At 36.5% G+C, this 16,454-nt stretch overlaps 2 protein-coding genes across 6 annotated transcripts in view; one reads left to right on the top strand and one right to left on the bottom strand.

The window, feature by feature from the left end:
- tulp3 (TUB like protein 3) overlaps positions 1-16,454 on the bottom strand; it is a 58,268-nt gene that overhangs the window by 38,774 nt on the left and 3,040 nt on the right. The window lies entirely within an intron of this gene.
- LOC136695238 (sterile alpha motif domain-containing protein 3-like) lies at positions 966-7,489 on the top strand. Of its 3 annotated transcripts, XM_066669176.1 has the most exons (7): positions 966-1,136; positions 3,214-3,290; positions 4,503-4,671; positions 4,894-5,877; positions 6,123-6,275; positions 6,381-6,473; positions 6,884-7,489. In XM_066669176.1, exons 3-7 carry the CDS (start codon positions 4,558-4,560, stop codon positions 7,199-7,201), a joined length of 1,662 nt encoding a protein of 553 aa, XP_066525273.1. In that variant the 5' UTR covers positions 966-1,136; positions 3,214-3,290; positions 4,503-4,557; the 3' UTR covers positions 7,202-7,489. The 3 variants fall into 3 exon arrangements, with proteins under 3 accessions (XP_066525273.1, XP_066525274.1, XP_066525272.1); XM_066669177.1 differs by lacking the exon at positions 4,503-4,671; XM_066669175.1 differs by having other exon boundaries at positions 3,214-4,671.

Here is a 16,454-nt window from a genome sequence, read left to right as displayed (position 1 = left end):
GGCAAAACTGAAAGGTTTTCACAACATACAGATTTTAAACTAGAGTACTGACTATAGTATGTCTATAGCATTTGCCCCAACCCACTCTGCCATTTTACTCTTTCAGGATGAAGCCATATGCCTGGCTTTAATCACTTGCAGTGGTTTATACACAAAAGATAGTAAATGAAAAGTGCTCAGAAGAGAGAGAAAGAGAGAGACATTTAAGTGATAGTTCTATAATTTAAAATGTTATTGTTCTACATGCACAGGAATTCTAGGGAGGGAAAAAAAATCAGTTTTACCTGATATACCCCCTTTTATGTTCCACCATCACATCTGCACACACTCAATTGTACTCCAAAAAAATTGTATTCTCTCTGAACAAAACTACTTCTCTTCCTCTGAGCAGAGGTGATAAGCATAACAATACTATCTAATCCAGGAACTGTTTCTATTAAAAGGACAAATGTGTTTTAGGACTTATTATAATAGGAAGAGGAGAGTGATGGAGAGGGGAGGAAAGTACAAGAGATGTGAGGAGGCTAATATGTAAACATTAATAAAATAAAATAAAAGCTTGTGAAATGGGGACTGTAAAATGGAGGGATTCCAGACAGCTTTTGAAAGCTCCTCCACAGTGGGAAAACACATAGCTTCAAACTGTCTACAGTCAATTGCTAAACAAAGAGAGCAATCAAGTAATTCTGCTTTTGAAAGAATAGTTTCTCTGATACACTCAGTACAGTTTCTTCTTTTATTCTGTTTGGAGAACTAATGGTTTGCTCCATTTTTGCTAAATTAAAACAGTATTAACAAAAACAGTACACTGTAAACCCAAATTTGGTTTAAATTAACTTTTTGAGTAGTCTTTAATTATTATTTCAAGTTTTGCTCAAAACATTTGCCATTACTAAATCAAATTAGTTGTTTGAATTATTTAGTTGAAATAATGCAGTGCAATGATCAAGATAAGTAGAGATTACTTAGTATGTTAAGTTTTGTGAGCAAGGGGCGGGGCTTGTTCCATTTTTTTTTTCTCCAGGCAACAGAAAGTTCTGTGAAGAGCCGTTACTGTCTTTTCTTTAAAAAGAGCTGCTCATTGCTGTGACTGAAAGCTGTGGGCTTGTGAAAGCAACATTACTTCAATTGAAAAGGTTTGTATGCAAATATATTGTCTGATAAAATTCATTGCCCCTAAGACCACAAGAAGTCACAACAAGTTAGCTAAGATTTGAAGTTATCTAGCGATAGCTAGCTTTGTTTCAACAAGCTAAGGTTAAGATCCTGTTTTGTTTGTGTTCTCTCGGTTAACAATTTAGCAATAATCTAGCTAGCATTCATTTTACTTTATTTTTACGCATTAACTAGGTATAACGTTAGTTAGCTAATATACAAAGGTTGTTTTTTTCGGCTCAAAATTTTAGCATATGTGTCTGCATGTGCTGGCTAATGCCTACCGTTCTGATTAAAAATTGGGATTGAGTTTACACACGAGTGATATGTTTAATTAAATCAGTAAATTCGCGATTTTCTTTTCAAATGTATGCTTAATTAGACAGTCATTAATTGTGCTGTCACGGTAAGAGAAATTTATCCCCGCATTTTATCGCGAAAGCCCCCACCGCCGCTCTTGGCCGTGTCTCGGGGCTGACGCGACGCGCCGCGTTCCCGCCCGAGCCTCGTGTTTCGGAGCCGCTGAGCCTCATGTTTTGGCCGGCCGCATTATAACTTTAATGCTTTTATCTTTACAGTTGTAATCATTAGCGGAGTTTGGTTAATTTTATGCAATGGGTTTAGTATAATTGTAATTGTTTAAGTGTTCTCATTCTGTTTTTGAGGTTCATTTGAAGATGCAGTGGAAGTGTAAGTATTGTGAATTTATATGTGAGAAAAGGGGTTACCTTTTAAAGCATTATAGATTAAAACATGGGGCCTACAGTAGAACTGTGCCTTTTCCTTGCTTACACCAAGAATGTTTGTGTACATTTAATTCCATCAATGCACTTAAGGTCCACTTGTCTAAAATTCACAAGAAAGGACCGGATGCACAACTGTGTGAAACAGCTCAAGTAGCTCACTGTCAGTTATGTGATTTTTCTTCACCCTGCACAGAAGCAGATTTTTTCAGTCACTTGCGCAGCACACATTTAAAAGTTAATCACAAAGTCCCATGTCCATATAAAGGATGTAACTTTAATACTACTGTGTACTCCACATTTAATGCACATATAAGTAAAGAGCACAGAACAGACAACTGGAGGATGTTCAAACCGGAAATAGTCATTGCTAATTTAACTAAGGAAACAGCCCAAGATGAACATATGGTTTCAAATGACACCCCTGATTTAGTGGACAGTGAGGATTCCAGCAGTGAAGAGCCTCATGATCTAAAGAAACAGCTGGAGCACAACCTAGCAGCTCTTTTTTTAAAGATGCAAACGATCCTTCATATTCCAGAAAGGTCTGTACAAGAAATCGTACAACAGCTTTTACAGATATGTGAACTCTCCCAGCCATTGCTGCATAATTCAGTCAAGGACATTCTGAAACATCACACAAGTGTAGATGATTCAACTCTAAGACAGTTAGTTCGAGTTGTCTCGGAGAACAATGTCATAACAAGATTTTGTGGCAAGGATGGCTCTTTATCAACTATTAAAAGGAGAGCAGCATATGTGAGCAGAAATTTTACAGTGGTTACACCGGTGGAGTATGTTATAGATAGAGGAAAAAAATGTACAGCTGTATACGTTCCTCTAAATGCAATGCTACAGAGCATGTTAAACAGGGCAGACATTTTGGACAAAGCTCTTCCAGTACAAAACCATGTGCCGCATGAGTACAATACATATAGAGATGGTTCATACTGTAAAGAAAATTCCCTCCTTAAAGGGGAGGAGTTCAAAATCTCTATTGGACTTTACACAGATGACTTTGAAGTGTCCAACCCTTTAGGAACATCAAAAAAGAAACACAAAATGAGTGCAGTGTATTGGGTGATAGCAAATGTGCCATCAAAATATAGGTCCACACTCCACTCGATTCAGCTTGCTCTTTTATGTAAAGCATCTGATGTAAAAGAGCATGGCTATGCTAAAATTTTCCATCCTCTCATTCAAGATCTAGTCTATTTGGAGCAACATGGTCTATATGTTGAGAAGTTAGGAGCATCTATCAAAGGCACAGTGTTATATGTGGCTGCTGATAACTTGGCTGCTCATTCACTTGCAGGATTTTTCGAGAGCTTTGCAGTGGACAGGTTCTGCAGGTTCTGCATGGCAACAAGGAGCAAGATTCAAGACAAGGAGGTATGTTCAGGCGTCTTTGAACCCCGAATTAAAGACACTCACAACCGGCATGTGCAGGAGGTACGGCAGGATCCTATTATGTCTAAAGAGTATGGTGTGAAAGGAGGCTGTGTATTGACCGACAGTCTGCAGCACTTTCATGTTGTTCATGGTTACCCCCCTGATATACTGCATGACCTTTTTGAAGGTATTGTTCCTGTTGAGTTATCACTCTGCCTATCAGACATGATTTCCAAAAAATATTTCACTTTAGAGGCCCTAAACCATGCTATCAAAACGTTTCCATATGAGTTTAATGACAGAACTGACCAGCCTCAAACTATTGCTCAAGGCTTTTCTACCAAAGGAACAATAGGTGGAAATGGCCATGAGAACTGGGCTCTAATTAGATTGCTGCCACTTCTCATTGGCCATAAAGTACCTGAAGGAGACAATGCATGGGATATTTTGTTGCTCCTGAAAGACATAGTTGAGTTGGCTGTGGCAACAAGACACACTAAAGAGTCCATAAATTTTCTTGATTGCAAAATATCAGAACATAGACAATTGTTGCAAAGTACGTTTCCTGATTTCAAATTACGTCCAAAACACCATTTCATTGAGCATTATCCTGAGATGATTAAGGCATTTGGTCCACTTTCAGATGTCTGGACAATGCGCTTCGAGGGAAAGCATAAATTTTTCAAACAAGTAATTCGTAATGCTTGCAACTTTAGAAATGTAGCTCATACACTAGCTGTAAAGCATCAGAAAATGATGGCTTACCATTTAGACGCAAGTTCATTTTTCAAACCCTCAGTTGAAATGAACAAGGTTACTACAGCATTGATCACGTCTTACCCTGAGAATGTCCAACAAATATTCTGCCAGAGAGTGCCTCAACATACAGCAGTCTTTGTCGCATCATCTGTCTCTGTAGATGGAATAAAATATTGCCCAGGCATGATTCTCTCTGTTGGTTCATGCTCTGGACTTCCAAATTTTAAGCAAATCAAACAGATTGTGGCTATTAACACAGAGGTCCTGTTTGTCTGCAAGGTGATGACTGTATGGTACCATGAGCATCTCAGATCTTTTGAACTCTGTGAAGGCATTAACCCCTCCCTGTGTGTAGTACAATTGAAAGAGTTGAATGATGTTTTCCCTCTTCCAGCATACAGATTTGGAGACAATTTAATAGTGACACTCAGACGTTACATTCTGTGTTAAAAGGTCACAAGATTGATTGCTGCAATCCAAGCAACACAGGATTTTATAAATAGGTTTAATGGTCACATTTAGCAGCTTTCATCAATTAAGCAACCAACTTGTTAATCCTGTTAGAAGCCTGGTGATACCCTATCCAGTGATGGAATCAACAGTGGAGCTAAGAAAAAAGACTGTGAGTGTAGAAACTTGGTGGTCATTATGTTATGATTAATCTGTGTATAACCCCTACATAAATGTATATACATTTTCATTACAATAGACCTTATGTAGGATTATGTCAATTGTGATGACAAGCTTATGTAGGTAACATGTAGCCTTATGAACAGGAACCTAAGTTAAAATATTACCCATATTTCTAAAAAGCTAATTGATGATTATTGCTTTTATTTCCAAGATGACAGCACACCAGAAGATGACCTTGAGGGTCATTCTCACAGAGGCAGATATAAGAAAGGTCACCCTCAGTGCGAGGCCTGCTACAGTGGAGGATTTGATATGTACACTGAAAGAATCACTTGGACTTAATTACAACTACAGCCTTCAGTACAAGGATCCTGAATTTAATTACGAGCTATGCAATCTGACAGATATTGGAGATCTTCCTGAAAAACCAACAATCAAAGTCATCCCTGTACTTGAACTGGTACCTGTCTCAACGTCTGATGAAATCTTGAGTGACACACACAGTCCAGCAGATACAGAGGTCCTCTCACTCTCACCTCTTGAGCGACAGACACCTTGGCCAGAAGTTTTTGAAATCCCAACATTTTCTGTTGATGTAGAGTATAGACTTAGGCAGGCAAGTCTAATATACATTAGGGATGGAACACACTTAAAAGTATCAAAAGAGCTAAAGCATGAGATTCTGGAAAGACTGGCAGAGAGCATGTATAGTCACACAGCATACCCAAATAATGCTCAATTTGAAAGTGTCGCAGCAGCACTAATAAGCAAGCACCCCTGTCTCCAAGAACGAGGCTCGTCAAGTCGCTGTAGTGGTTGGAAAAACAGTCTGAAATATAAAATGGCTAATTACAGAACAAAGCGTAGAAGATCAGGATGCCTTGACGTTACAGTAAATGCAGGTAAACGGGGATTGCATTCAGCAGAAGGAGAACCAGCTAACAAAAATATCAAGAAGGCCAAGAAAGGTGAGCTCAACTACTTGCCTAACTTTCCAGAGGGGCTTGATCAGTCAGTCCTCGAGGGTGCCCGCAAATACTTAGTTGATGAAATTCAAAAGAGAACACCAGATGGACCACTTGTAAAACAGAAGATGGATGTGACATTTGCATTGAGGAGGAAAGAGGTTGTTGAATCCAAACCCGCCATAAGCAAGATGGTGGAACGTTGGCCCGCTCTCTTCACAGAAGATCAGGTATGTTCAAGAGGGATATGCCAATGTTTTAGTCTATCTTTCTGTTATAATTTGATGATAATTATGATGCCTCTGGATACACCTTTGTCATCTTCAATTATTGTTTTGCTCATTTATAATTCAAGGACAATGTGAGTCTTTATGGTGAACAGGTGTAGTTGGTTTTGAATGGAACAAGACATTGGTACCACTAGCCTCAGTATTGTTTAGACTTGAAAAGTATAATTGTTTTCTCTATTTTTCAGGTATACATGGAGTTCAATAGGATTGTAGGCAGGAACCTTAAGCAGGACTTCTACGAAAGCATTGATCGGCACAGTCTTCGTCTTATTGAGATATTTCAATCTAAGAGAGGGAACATCGGGCAGCTGTTGACGCACCTATCACAACAGACCAAGGTTGTTCCATATCCATTATACTTATACAATCAAAATCATGCTTGATTGATTCAGCTTTCTTATAGACAGTTAAATTCTTGTCATTGTCATTTTTCTCTCCAAAAGACTAAAGAGCCAACTGATATTCGGACTCTGGTGCTTAGAGGGCTTCCTATTATCCTTGGTGACCACCCCACAGACTTCTATAAAGCATGCTTTGTAAGTAACCTCTATTAAAAAGGACCATAACGGCATAATTTTGAATATTCACCATTATTTTTGTTTGATAAAAACTGAAAGCATAGTTTAATATAATCAAAGAATAAGATGTAATTTCAATCTGTCCATCCAGTTAGTTTATGTAGGATTTTGCAAGGTTTCAAGTCTCCCGATCTTCCAGCATCCAATTACACTGAGGTTGGATAAGTGTTCTTTTGTGAGCTCAAACCATTAAAAACAGACACTTTTACTTCATTGAAACACTTTTTTCTGACCACTTATGTGTAATCTGCTTGTGTAATGTACTCCGGCAGTAATGTCCATTTCCCTCATGTATCTGACTCTCCTGAGAGTAGACTTTTTGCTTAACATATGATAGTTAATTAATTATTTTGCTCTTATGCTTTTAGGATGACTCTGACGAATCATTCCATCAACTTGACATTGGGATCCTGCTTGTTGAACAAGAAGGTGCTGTGCTCTCATCTTCCCTCCATCTCAGTCCAGCCTCACTGAAGATCGTCATTGAAGGAGAAGTTGTTATGGACAACATCCAGGATCTCCCTAAAGCTGTGTGCATTCTTTTTGGACTTACTTACGCACTTCATCTCAACTATCCCAAGTCTATGAAGAACACATTTCACTTCATTCAACAGGTTTTTCTAACATTGGGTCACAGTGAACTGAAAGCCCGATTACAAACACTGAAAAACCAGCTTACACTCTGAAGAAATGCTGTTAATTTAACCATATAATACACCATATGATGAATACATAGACCCCAGTAGCCCTTCCAAAAATTTGCTTGTTTGTGGAAACCTAGATTACAAACCCTGAGAAATGCGGTTTATTTTACAGAGAAAGCATGTCCCCTCTTTTTATTTATTTATTTATTTTATTTAAAAAAAAAATTTTTTGCCCTACCCAAAAAAATGTGTGTATTCATCATATTATTGTGTTCTATTTGACTATAAGTAGCCATTCCAAAATTTTCCTTGTTTTATATTTACAATACATATGGCTTATTTTGAATTATGTCACAAAATATTTCATAAAAAATGGCTGTCTAGCCATTGTATTCTACAGATTTTTCAAGGGTTCTTGAAAGAAAATGGTTCTATAATATTTTTTATATTATATATATATATATATATATATATATATATATAAGGTCTTTATTATAAGCTGTTATTATAACAATACCAGAACCATCTTTAGTGCTATAGAGCGCTATAAATGTTTATATATCTACAGCACATATGCCATCATGCTGAAAAATAATTTCATCACTCTATATAAATGGTAGAATACTTCTATATAGAACCATTTCCTAAAGAATTCGTGAAGAACCATTTTTGTAGATTTAGAAGTGTATCCGCATGACAGTGCTCAGTTGTGTTCAGATAATAACATGGAGTTCATCAGTCAATTTGAAATTTTAAATGCTTGTATCAAGTTTTAAAACATTTGTGTCCAATGTTTTACAAGCATACAGCAGAATTTTTTGAAAATATTCATTCTCAAAGTTAGACTTGTCAAGAAAGCAGTTTAAATGTCTGTTTTTGACTTGTCATTTGGTTGACTTGTTTGTTATTGCTGCAGTAAAACTTTTGAAATGTTACTTCGAAGGGTTTTTACATTAAAATACAATATTGAAATGTATCGTTTAATTTCTTCCTTTTTTTAGTTTTGATAACCAATGTGTAATTCATGATATCTCTATTAAATAAGTCTTTAAATTACAACAAAACAATTATATAAACTAATAATTTTAAGTAGAAATAATTAATACTTTTTTGTAGGTTAAACTTAAAAATAATTACTTTATACAACATAAAATGAAGACAATATTTATGTAAACTAAATATTTCAAGTAAATGCTACTAATGTAAACTTTGTTCATGTGCTTCATCAAATTAAAATGTTAAGTTAATACAACTTAACTTTTTTAGTTTCACCTTGTGTAAAAACTTAATTAATTTAAGGCAACGAGTTTCCACGCAATTTTCTAGTAAACTCAACTAATTCGGGTTTACAGTGTAGAGAGCACACAATTGGTGCTATGCCAAACTATTATGATAAATGTAATGACTACTTCAAGGTCAGTACATTACATTACATTAGTAAACCTAAAACATTTACTGTTTATTCAGTAATGTGTGATCTAATAATTTTAGACACAAACATAGGGTAGAACACTAATTTCTTCTACTTTTAAACATACCATTTAAGAACTGTAGGATATGTTGTATATAGGAATGAATGCCAATGCTGACGTTAATGTACGTTTTTTTTTTTTTTGTACTCTTTATTTACTCTGCTGCTGTAACAATGCAAATTTCCTCAGGGATAATAAAAGGTTATATTATTTTCTTATCTTATATCCTATAAAAAAATATTTCTGTAAGTTTGCAAACTAATATTTGCAGGCTTAGATATGATTGTGTCCTTGACAATCCCTAGCTATCTTGATTCTTCCCTTCAGGACATAAAAGGAGTCTTTGTTTAAATAAATTATTTCCTTATTTGATTAAATATTTTGTATTTGTTTTATTAATACAGCAGAGGATGCATTTTAAAATCAGTGAGATTACAATTACAGTCTTACAATGTTTTGGTTTTTTTTAAATTAATATATATAATACAAACTAGATTAAAGAAATGTTATATATTATATATTAAAACATATATAATATGATATATTTAAGATAATGTTATATGTACATTAAGGTTTTTATTTTTTCTAATACATATTATATGCATCATATATATTATTTTTATTTATTTATATATATATATATATATATATATATATATATATATATATATATATATATATATATACTCAAAGTAATGCAAATTTCTTAAGTGCATATATATATATATATATATATATATATATATGCACTTAAGAAATTTGCATTACTTTGAGTTATCACAATAAAAATAAATATTGCCATTTTTCCCATGCTATGCTATAGGACGATTTTTAGAATCTTCCACTGTGTCCATATGCATTTTACAGTAAAAACATACATAATACTGGGGTGCAATCTATAGCAACTAAATCACCAAACTCATGCAATTAGAGACAGGACAACACTAGACATATGACACCTAGTTACAGCAAACAGTTGCAAGTTCCAAACAGCTAAGAGCCAAAGTCCTCCATTCACCATCTATGCACTCAAATAACCCATAATGTATAGACAGGTCCCATACCATAGCAGTGACTGCTGAACACATTTCACTCCCTGCATCATCAGGCTTAACTACAGGACTATTGTATAGTCATCATGTACCTGTATGACCAGCGACTGTAGACGGGCTGTGAGGGAGTCTTCACAGAGTCCATGGCGTGTGAGCGTGGATGTGGGTGTGGGTGTGTGTGTGTGTGCGTGTGAGAGACTGGGTGAGGTAGCTCCACCTATATTGAGGTTTCGATCCACCTCCTCTCTTGAGCCCTGAGCACTGATTGTTGCTATGGCAGCATTACCTCTCAAACACCTTTTGAACATCCGGCCCACTGCTGTGCAAAAAAGCCTTTTGTCTGAAAAAAAATTTAAGTGTAAAGACATTCACTCAGCCTGTTCAGACCAAAACACACTTCTGTTGACAAGCCTTTCCTTCCAGATCATAGATGTTCTTTAGGGTTCATAATTTTTCCTGATTTTGACAAATGTTTTTAAACACTCTTTGCGAATTCAGCTATTTAAATCTGCAACTATTGTGGATAGAGGTGTTTAATTGTGCACAGCAGCATAAGATTTTGAAAGGGATAATCTGGAGCAGGTTCACATTAGCTCAAACTAAGTGTCAGCTAGAGGGGTATAAGACGACCACTGGGCTTAGGACTAATGGAGTATCATCCGATTCTTATGGGTTTAGTCACAGTGGATTTTGTGATCCATAACTAATCACACCAAAATCATATCCTTAAAGAAATGTTCCACTATCTACTGTAAAGTCTAAAGACTGAGTAAGCTAATGGGCTAACTGACATTGATGATCTTGCAAACACATGCATGGCTACAGAAATGTAGTTAGAGCTTTGGTTTCATTTTTTAACAATAAACAAGTCCTGTCATGCCAAAAAAGAACACATTCCAGCCAGAATTACTCGCCACCTGTTCCATCATAAATTGTGCCATGCTGCGTTCAATCTTAAATGGCGCTGTAATTATATTCGAGTGATGTCCACCCCTGTCCACCCACCATAAATGGTGTAGTTCTGAGATTCTTTCTAAAATAACCAGTAACATGCTGCCACCAACCATAACATTAGGTTAAAAAAGCTTTACATGAGGCAAAATAAAATTTTTAAAAAGTTTATTTAAGAGTTTATCGTTCATTTAGGTCTATTTTTGTTTAACTTTATTTAATTGAGTACATAGTGCTCCTAATTCTATTTGTTTTTGCTGGAATTATTTCAGTTTGTGTATCATCCCTTTTTGAACTTTTAAGCACATTTTAAATGCATCTCAGTATCACTCAATGAGGCAAAACACAACCTTACACCAGCTGCATAAAGCCAAACAGAACAACAAAAGATTCTCAGATAGGCTCCAGACTGTTTTTGTTGTCGCTGTAATCATGAGCTAGTTTGTGTTGTCATTAGTCAAACGTTTTAATAGCATTAATTCCATTCATGTTGTCTTACCAAGTGCCCAGGGTCACACCCACAGGACAGAAGGCTTCCATACAAAGAAACTACCAGAGGGAGCCTAAAAATGTTGCTGGGAGACACAGACCTTTGGGCATATCCCTAAGTGTATGAGGGTCACTTTTCTGTGACAGCTACAGACAGCGCCCTTCGGGAGTAATTAGCGACTTCTGTCATAACAAAACAAGACCAAAGGCTAAATAGTTCCAGCAGAACTCGTGAGTCTGCCCATGCACTCTTCACTGCAGCCTTCACATCAGATCCTGAGAAGGGAAACAATGAAATATGGCAGAAACTGCCAAAAAGAGAAGTTTCTTGTACAGTTCATACAGACTACATGAAGGCTTCCCTGTTTGGTTACCTACTGCGCTTAAGTTACTGTTCAAGTTTGACTCACAATTCACAATGTCCAGTGAACTGAAACAACATTCGGTTTACTATACTCACATTTATTAGGACTTATACTTAAGCCAAAATGTCAAAGTGAGTGCAAATGACTATGCTCCCTCTGTTTCATTACAGTGATACTGTTTATAGATTGGTGCGCAAAATTTATCTTCAGAAGCTTCATACTCTGTACCATTCTGCTCTTCATTATGTTACAAATGCCTCGTTTAGAACTAATAATGTCCCAATTATGGGTGGGTGATATGCAACTAAAATAATATCACAATATTTCAGTATATTTTGGCAATAATTATATTCTTGAGGATATGACAAAACACTGAAAAATACTTTTTCAAGACTCCAGGGGGTTAACAGGATGTGGAGACATGATGAAAATGTTTAGAAATGCCTGCGCTGGAGGGAGTATTCACATCAGTCATGACTGGATCTCTGGGCTTTTTAATGATAAAAACACACACACACACACACACACACACACACACACACACACACGAGAAGGAGGAGGAGGGAGTGGAAGCTTGCCACCTAGAGGAATCACGATTGCACTTAAAATTGAGCTCAATAAATCCAATAAAGATCAGTAAAATAATACTGTGATCTAGGGTTGGGCGGTATAACGATAATACCCTATGCCACGGTATTTAACATGGACGGTATCTTAAAAAGTGAGCTGTATTTATGACGTGTGTGTGGTGTGTCAAATTTTGGTTCTGTGTCTCTAAAAGTTGGCTAAAATGATGATGTGCATTTAAGAGAGCCACTGTTCCTTCAGTACCAGTTGCTGAAATGTTCTCTCCCAAAAACGGGTTTTTATTGTCAACACGTGTCAGTGTGCACTGTCAGGCTGTGTTTAGCTAAATTCACTTGACTTTGTGCTACAAGATATAAGGCTCAGCACAGCTTGAAAGAGCACCCCCTCCCCACGGTAATACTGTATACCGAGATATTATTTTGAGAAGGTATTATGGTATGAAAAATGTGGATACCGCACATCCCTACTGTGATCATCCCCGATGTCAGTTTGAGATTGGATTGGGACATCCCTATACAGAACCCTCCGTCTTATTTTATGGTTAATTGGCCCTTTAAAGACCTTTATGTGAAGCTTATGCTAGCTTTTAAGAATTACAGAAATATTATATATAATTTTCTCATTAATTATACATGTATCTATTTTTCTACAATTTGTATTTGTAAATTGTGTCCGTTAATCTCTTATAGCTGTATATATAATCAAATGTTTATATTTTATATTTCTTTTTTTCCTCTTTATATATATATATCCACTTATACCCCCCCCCTTTTCTCAAGTAGCCCTTGCTGCATGCCAGGCACTCATTGTAAATAAGAACATTTTCCTAATGGCTTGCCTGGTTAAATTATAGGTTAAAATGAAAATAAATAAAACCACTGTATTCATGAACTGTGATTTAAATGTGTACATCAGGTACTGAATGTATTACAGTGCAAAGAGTAAGATAAATGTTTGGAGTTTTAATACATTTAAATCTAATTTCTGTTGTGCATATTTGCATTCTGTCTACATTCTGTATTTTTCATTCATTCAGATCCACTTGTACAAGTTTGCATTTCACTTTGCTATGTGCAAACATGTGCAGATGTGGTAACATGAGGCATTAAAATCTCTATTTACTAATAAGCCACAAAAATATTGTCATTGGTAATTCTCTTGAACCTTTATTTACAGAACAAAGGTACCAAGAAAAGGTTTCTAATATTCTCAGTAACCTTTTTGATTGTTTTTTAAACATAAACAAATCTACAATACAAGACCTAAACCTTTATAGAAAATGTCACACTATTTTGAAGAATTGCACTATAAGCAGGTGAATATGACAGACGTAAAAGGAGCATTCACCAAAGGCTCAAGGCTGTGCAAGAAAAATTTGTTGCTCATCAATTTACAGCAAAATTTGTGACAGTTGTCAAAAAGAACAGTGCAAGATTACAAAAAATTTGGTCTTTCACCACCTACAATTCATAATATCATGAAGAGATGAAGGGAAAATCATACGAACACAGCCATAAAAGGGCTCAGGAATACGTTGGAAAAATCATTGTCACTAAACACAGTCTGCTGCTGCATCAAGAAATGCAACATGAAACTGGATTTTTACAAAGAGGAAGCCATATAGGATTTTTTGCACATAAGCGACTTTTTCTGTGCCTGAAGTCTTCTGAGATGGACAGAAAAACTGTGAAAACGTATGTGTTCAGATGAGTCCACGCTTCAGCCTGTTTTTAGGGTGAGGGTTACCTAACAAACGTGGATTCTGCCAAAGAAAACAAAAACCATCCAGACTACCAATGAAAAGTGCAAAACCCAGCATCTGTAATGTAATGGGGGGCATCAGTGCCCACATCATGGGTTCTCGGCAGATATTAGAAGGTACCAATAATGTGGAGATTTATATTGGTATTCTGGAAAATAAAAACTCCATGTCTGTTTCAGCAGGACAATGCCAGCATTCCAACAGTGTAGCTTCGTAGGCACAAAGTGTGTGTACTTGACTGGATGCCTGTGGCCAGATCTGTCTCCTATTGAAAATGTATGTTTTCATGAAGAGGAGAATCAGACCATGGCCCCCACACAGTGTTGAGCAGCTCAAGTCTTGTTTACACCAAGAATGGGCAAAATTTCAACAACAATTAATACCATCAAACCCCAAATTATTTTTTTAAAAACGTGGACATGACCCAGTGGTAAACATGTCTCTGTCCCAGCTTTTTATTTTTTTGCCAGCTTCATACACTTCTCTTGGCCACACAAGTCTGTGCGTCTCTTGGTTATAAGTCTCACAACTTGTCAAACGTTCACACACAAGAAAATGAGACACAAACCTAATCCGAGTGAACGAATTACATACAGTGTGATCAAAGTTCAAATCTAACTAGTTCTTTTCATGTTCACAACCTGAAATACATCTACAGTTCAGAGATTTTACAAAAATAAATAAATAAATATAAATCATACCGCATGTTACCATGATACATGTCCCCTGAAAGAACATGAGGGAGGAAAAAATGCACAGGTTTTTCCTATATTTTTAATTAATTAATTAATAATCCTGTGAAATCACTTGAGATTTTTTTATAATTATCTCCAAAAGTATGCATGATGCACAGAGGAAACTGAAAGCAAATGTTTACAAGTTGGTCTCAATGAATGAATAGTACTAAATATAGGTGAAATGCAAATCTGCACATCAGAAAACAAAATTATACGGAATAAATTTACATTCAGGAGCTGATGTTTTGGCTTAAATATAACACCTTACATTTCATTCATTACCACAGAAGCTTTTAACAAAAATGTGATATTTGCCTACTGGCTGCAGGTTACTGAGGTCAGGTCTATTATGTACCGCATCTCTCGTAACAGCAGCTTAATCAGATCTAACAGCCAAAATCCATCTAGCCATCTAGCAACAAAGTGGCCAGCTATTACAGCATAATTACAGCCTATCGGCTACAGTAAGATACAGCCATTTCCTCCATTCAGTCTTTCTCTCTAAATACTGAAGCTTGGAATTTCAGGTCTTTACAGAATTTGGGTTAGTGCCTCTAATCACAGACTTAGTAAAATACAAGTGGGATATATGACAAAATTACATCATGATATTTGCAGGCTTTATCGTCATACACAGTCCCACCATCCATTTTTAAGTTTTTAAAGTTGAGACAGCCTTAAAAAATAGGCCACAACAAATTATAAGAGATGTAATGTTAAACATCCATCCATCCATCCATTATCTGTAACCGCTTATCCAATTTAGGGTCGCGGGGGGTCCAGAGCCCACCTGGAATCATCGGGCGCAAGGCAGGAATACACCCTGGAGGGGACGCCAGTCCTTCACAGGGCAACACAGACACACACACACATTCACTCACACCTACGGACACTTTCGAGTCGCCAATCCACCTGCAACGTGTGTTTTTGGACTGTGGGAGGAAACCGGAGCACCCGGAGGAAACCCACGCGAACACGGGGAGAACACACCAACTCCTCACAGTCACCCGGAGCGGGAATCGAACCCACAACCTCCAGGTCTCTGGAGCTGTGTGACTGCGACACTACCTGCTGCGCCACCGTGCCGCCCTAATGTTAAACAGACACATTTAAAAATTCTAACCAGAGTATTTTTTGGTTTCTCTGAAAACTAAACTCATGAGAACTATATACTTAGAACTTATTTCCAAGAGGAGAAAGCAATCCCTTAATGGCTAATATAACACAACACCTTTTGCCTAAATTTAGTATTAGTTAAAGCAAATAATGCATAACAAGCTTACATGAAAAGCCCCAAACTGCTAGTTGAGGGGACGTTTGAGGGGGAAGTTTTTTAAGTTTATGACATAAGAAATCCTAGCTGGATGAATCTGTGTTTATGAAACATTCCATGATTTAAAAAAAACACTGGGTAGTATTTTACCTTAAAATTATAGCCAAAAAATCATTGTGATACCTCACCGACTAGTGTTCAAAAATGCTTAGCAATGGCGTTGGCTGCTTTCTTACTCGTCATACATCTTCAATATTATTAAAAATCACCCAAAGACATATTAACATCTTAAATTAAAGCCTTTCAATGAAGGGGGTGCAACATCAGAAAATGTTACATCATTCATTGTGGTTCACATTCACATTCTCTTGTAATGAAACTTGTATTCTGTCTGTGTTAGTCAAGTAGCAAAGACATCCTAGGAGAGCCAGTGTGTCATAATCTATTTTGATAACAATACCATCATGAACCACCCATACATGTACATTTATAAACGACAGCTTGATTTTAATTCTGGCTGATTCATTAAAACTGCTACTAATTTTCTTTTTACTATTTTCTACGCAATCTCCCAGAATCTAGACTGATTATCACTGATGGATCCTG

The sequence above is a fragment of the Hoplias malabaricus genome, chromosome 4, assembly GCF_029633855.1.
Source record: "Hoplias malabaricus isolate fHopMal1 chromosome 4, fHopMal1.hap1, whole genome shotgun sequence".
Classification (NCBI taxonomy): domain Eukaryota; kingdom Metazoa; phylum Chordata; class Actinopteri; order Characiformes; family Erythrinidae; genus Hoplias; species Hoplias malabaricus.
The sequence above is the reverse complement of the archived record's forward strand: the minus strand, read 5'-3'. Positions and strand labels throughout refer to the sequence as shown.

Excerpts from the sequence above, each read along its gene's own strand:
- LOC136695238 (XM_066669176.1), top strand. The coding sequence starts at position 4,558 with ATGGTCACATTTAGCAGCTTTCATCAATTAAGCAACCAACTTGTTAAT. Across the intron at positions 5,878-6,122 it reads CTCTCTTCACAGAAGATCAG|GTATACATGGAGTTCAATAG; the intron begins GTATGTTCAAGA and ends TCTATTTTTCAG. Across the intron at positions 6,276-6,380 it reads ACCTATCACAACAGACCAAG|ACTAAAGAGCCAACTGATAT; the intron begins GTTGTTCCATAT and ends TCTCTCCAAAAG.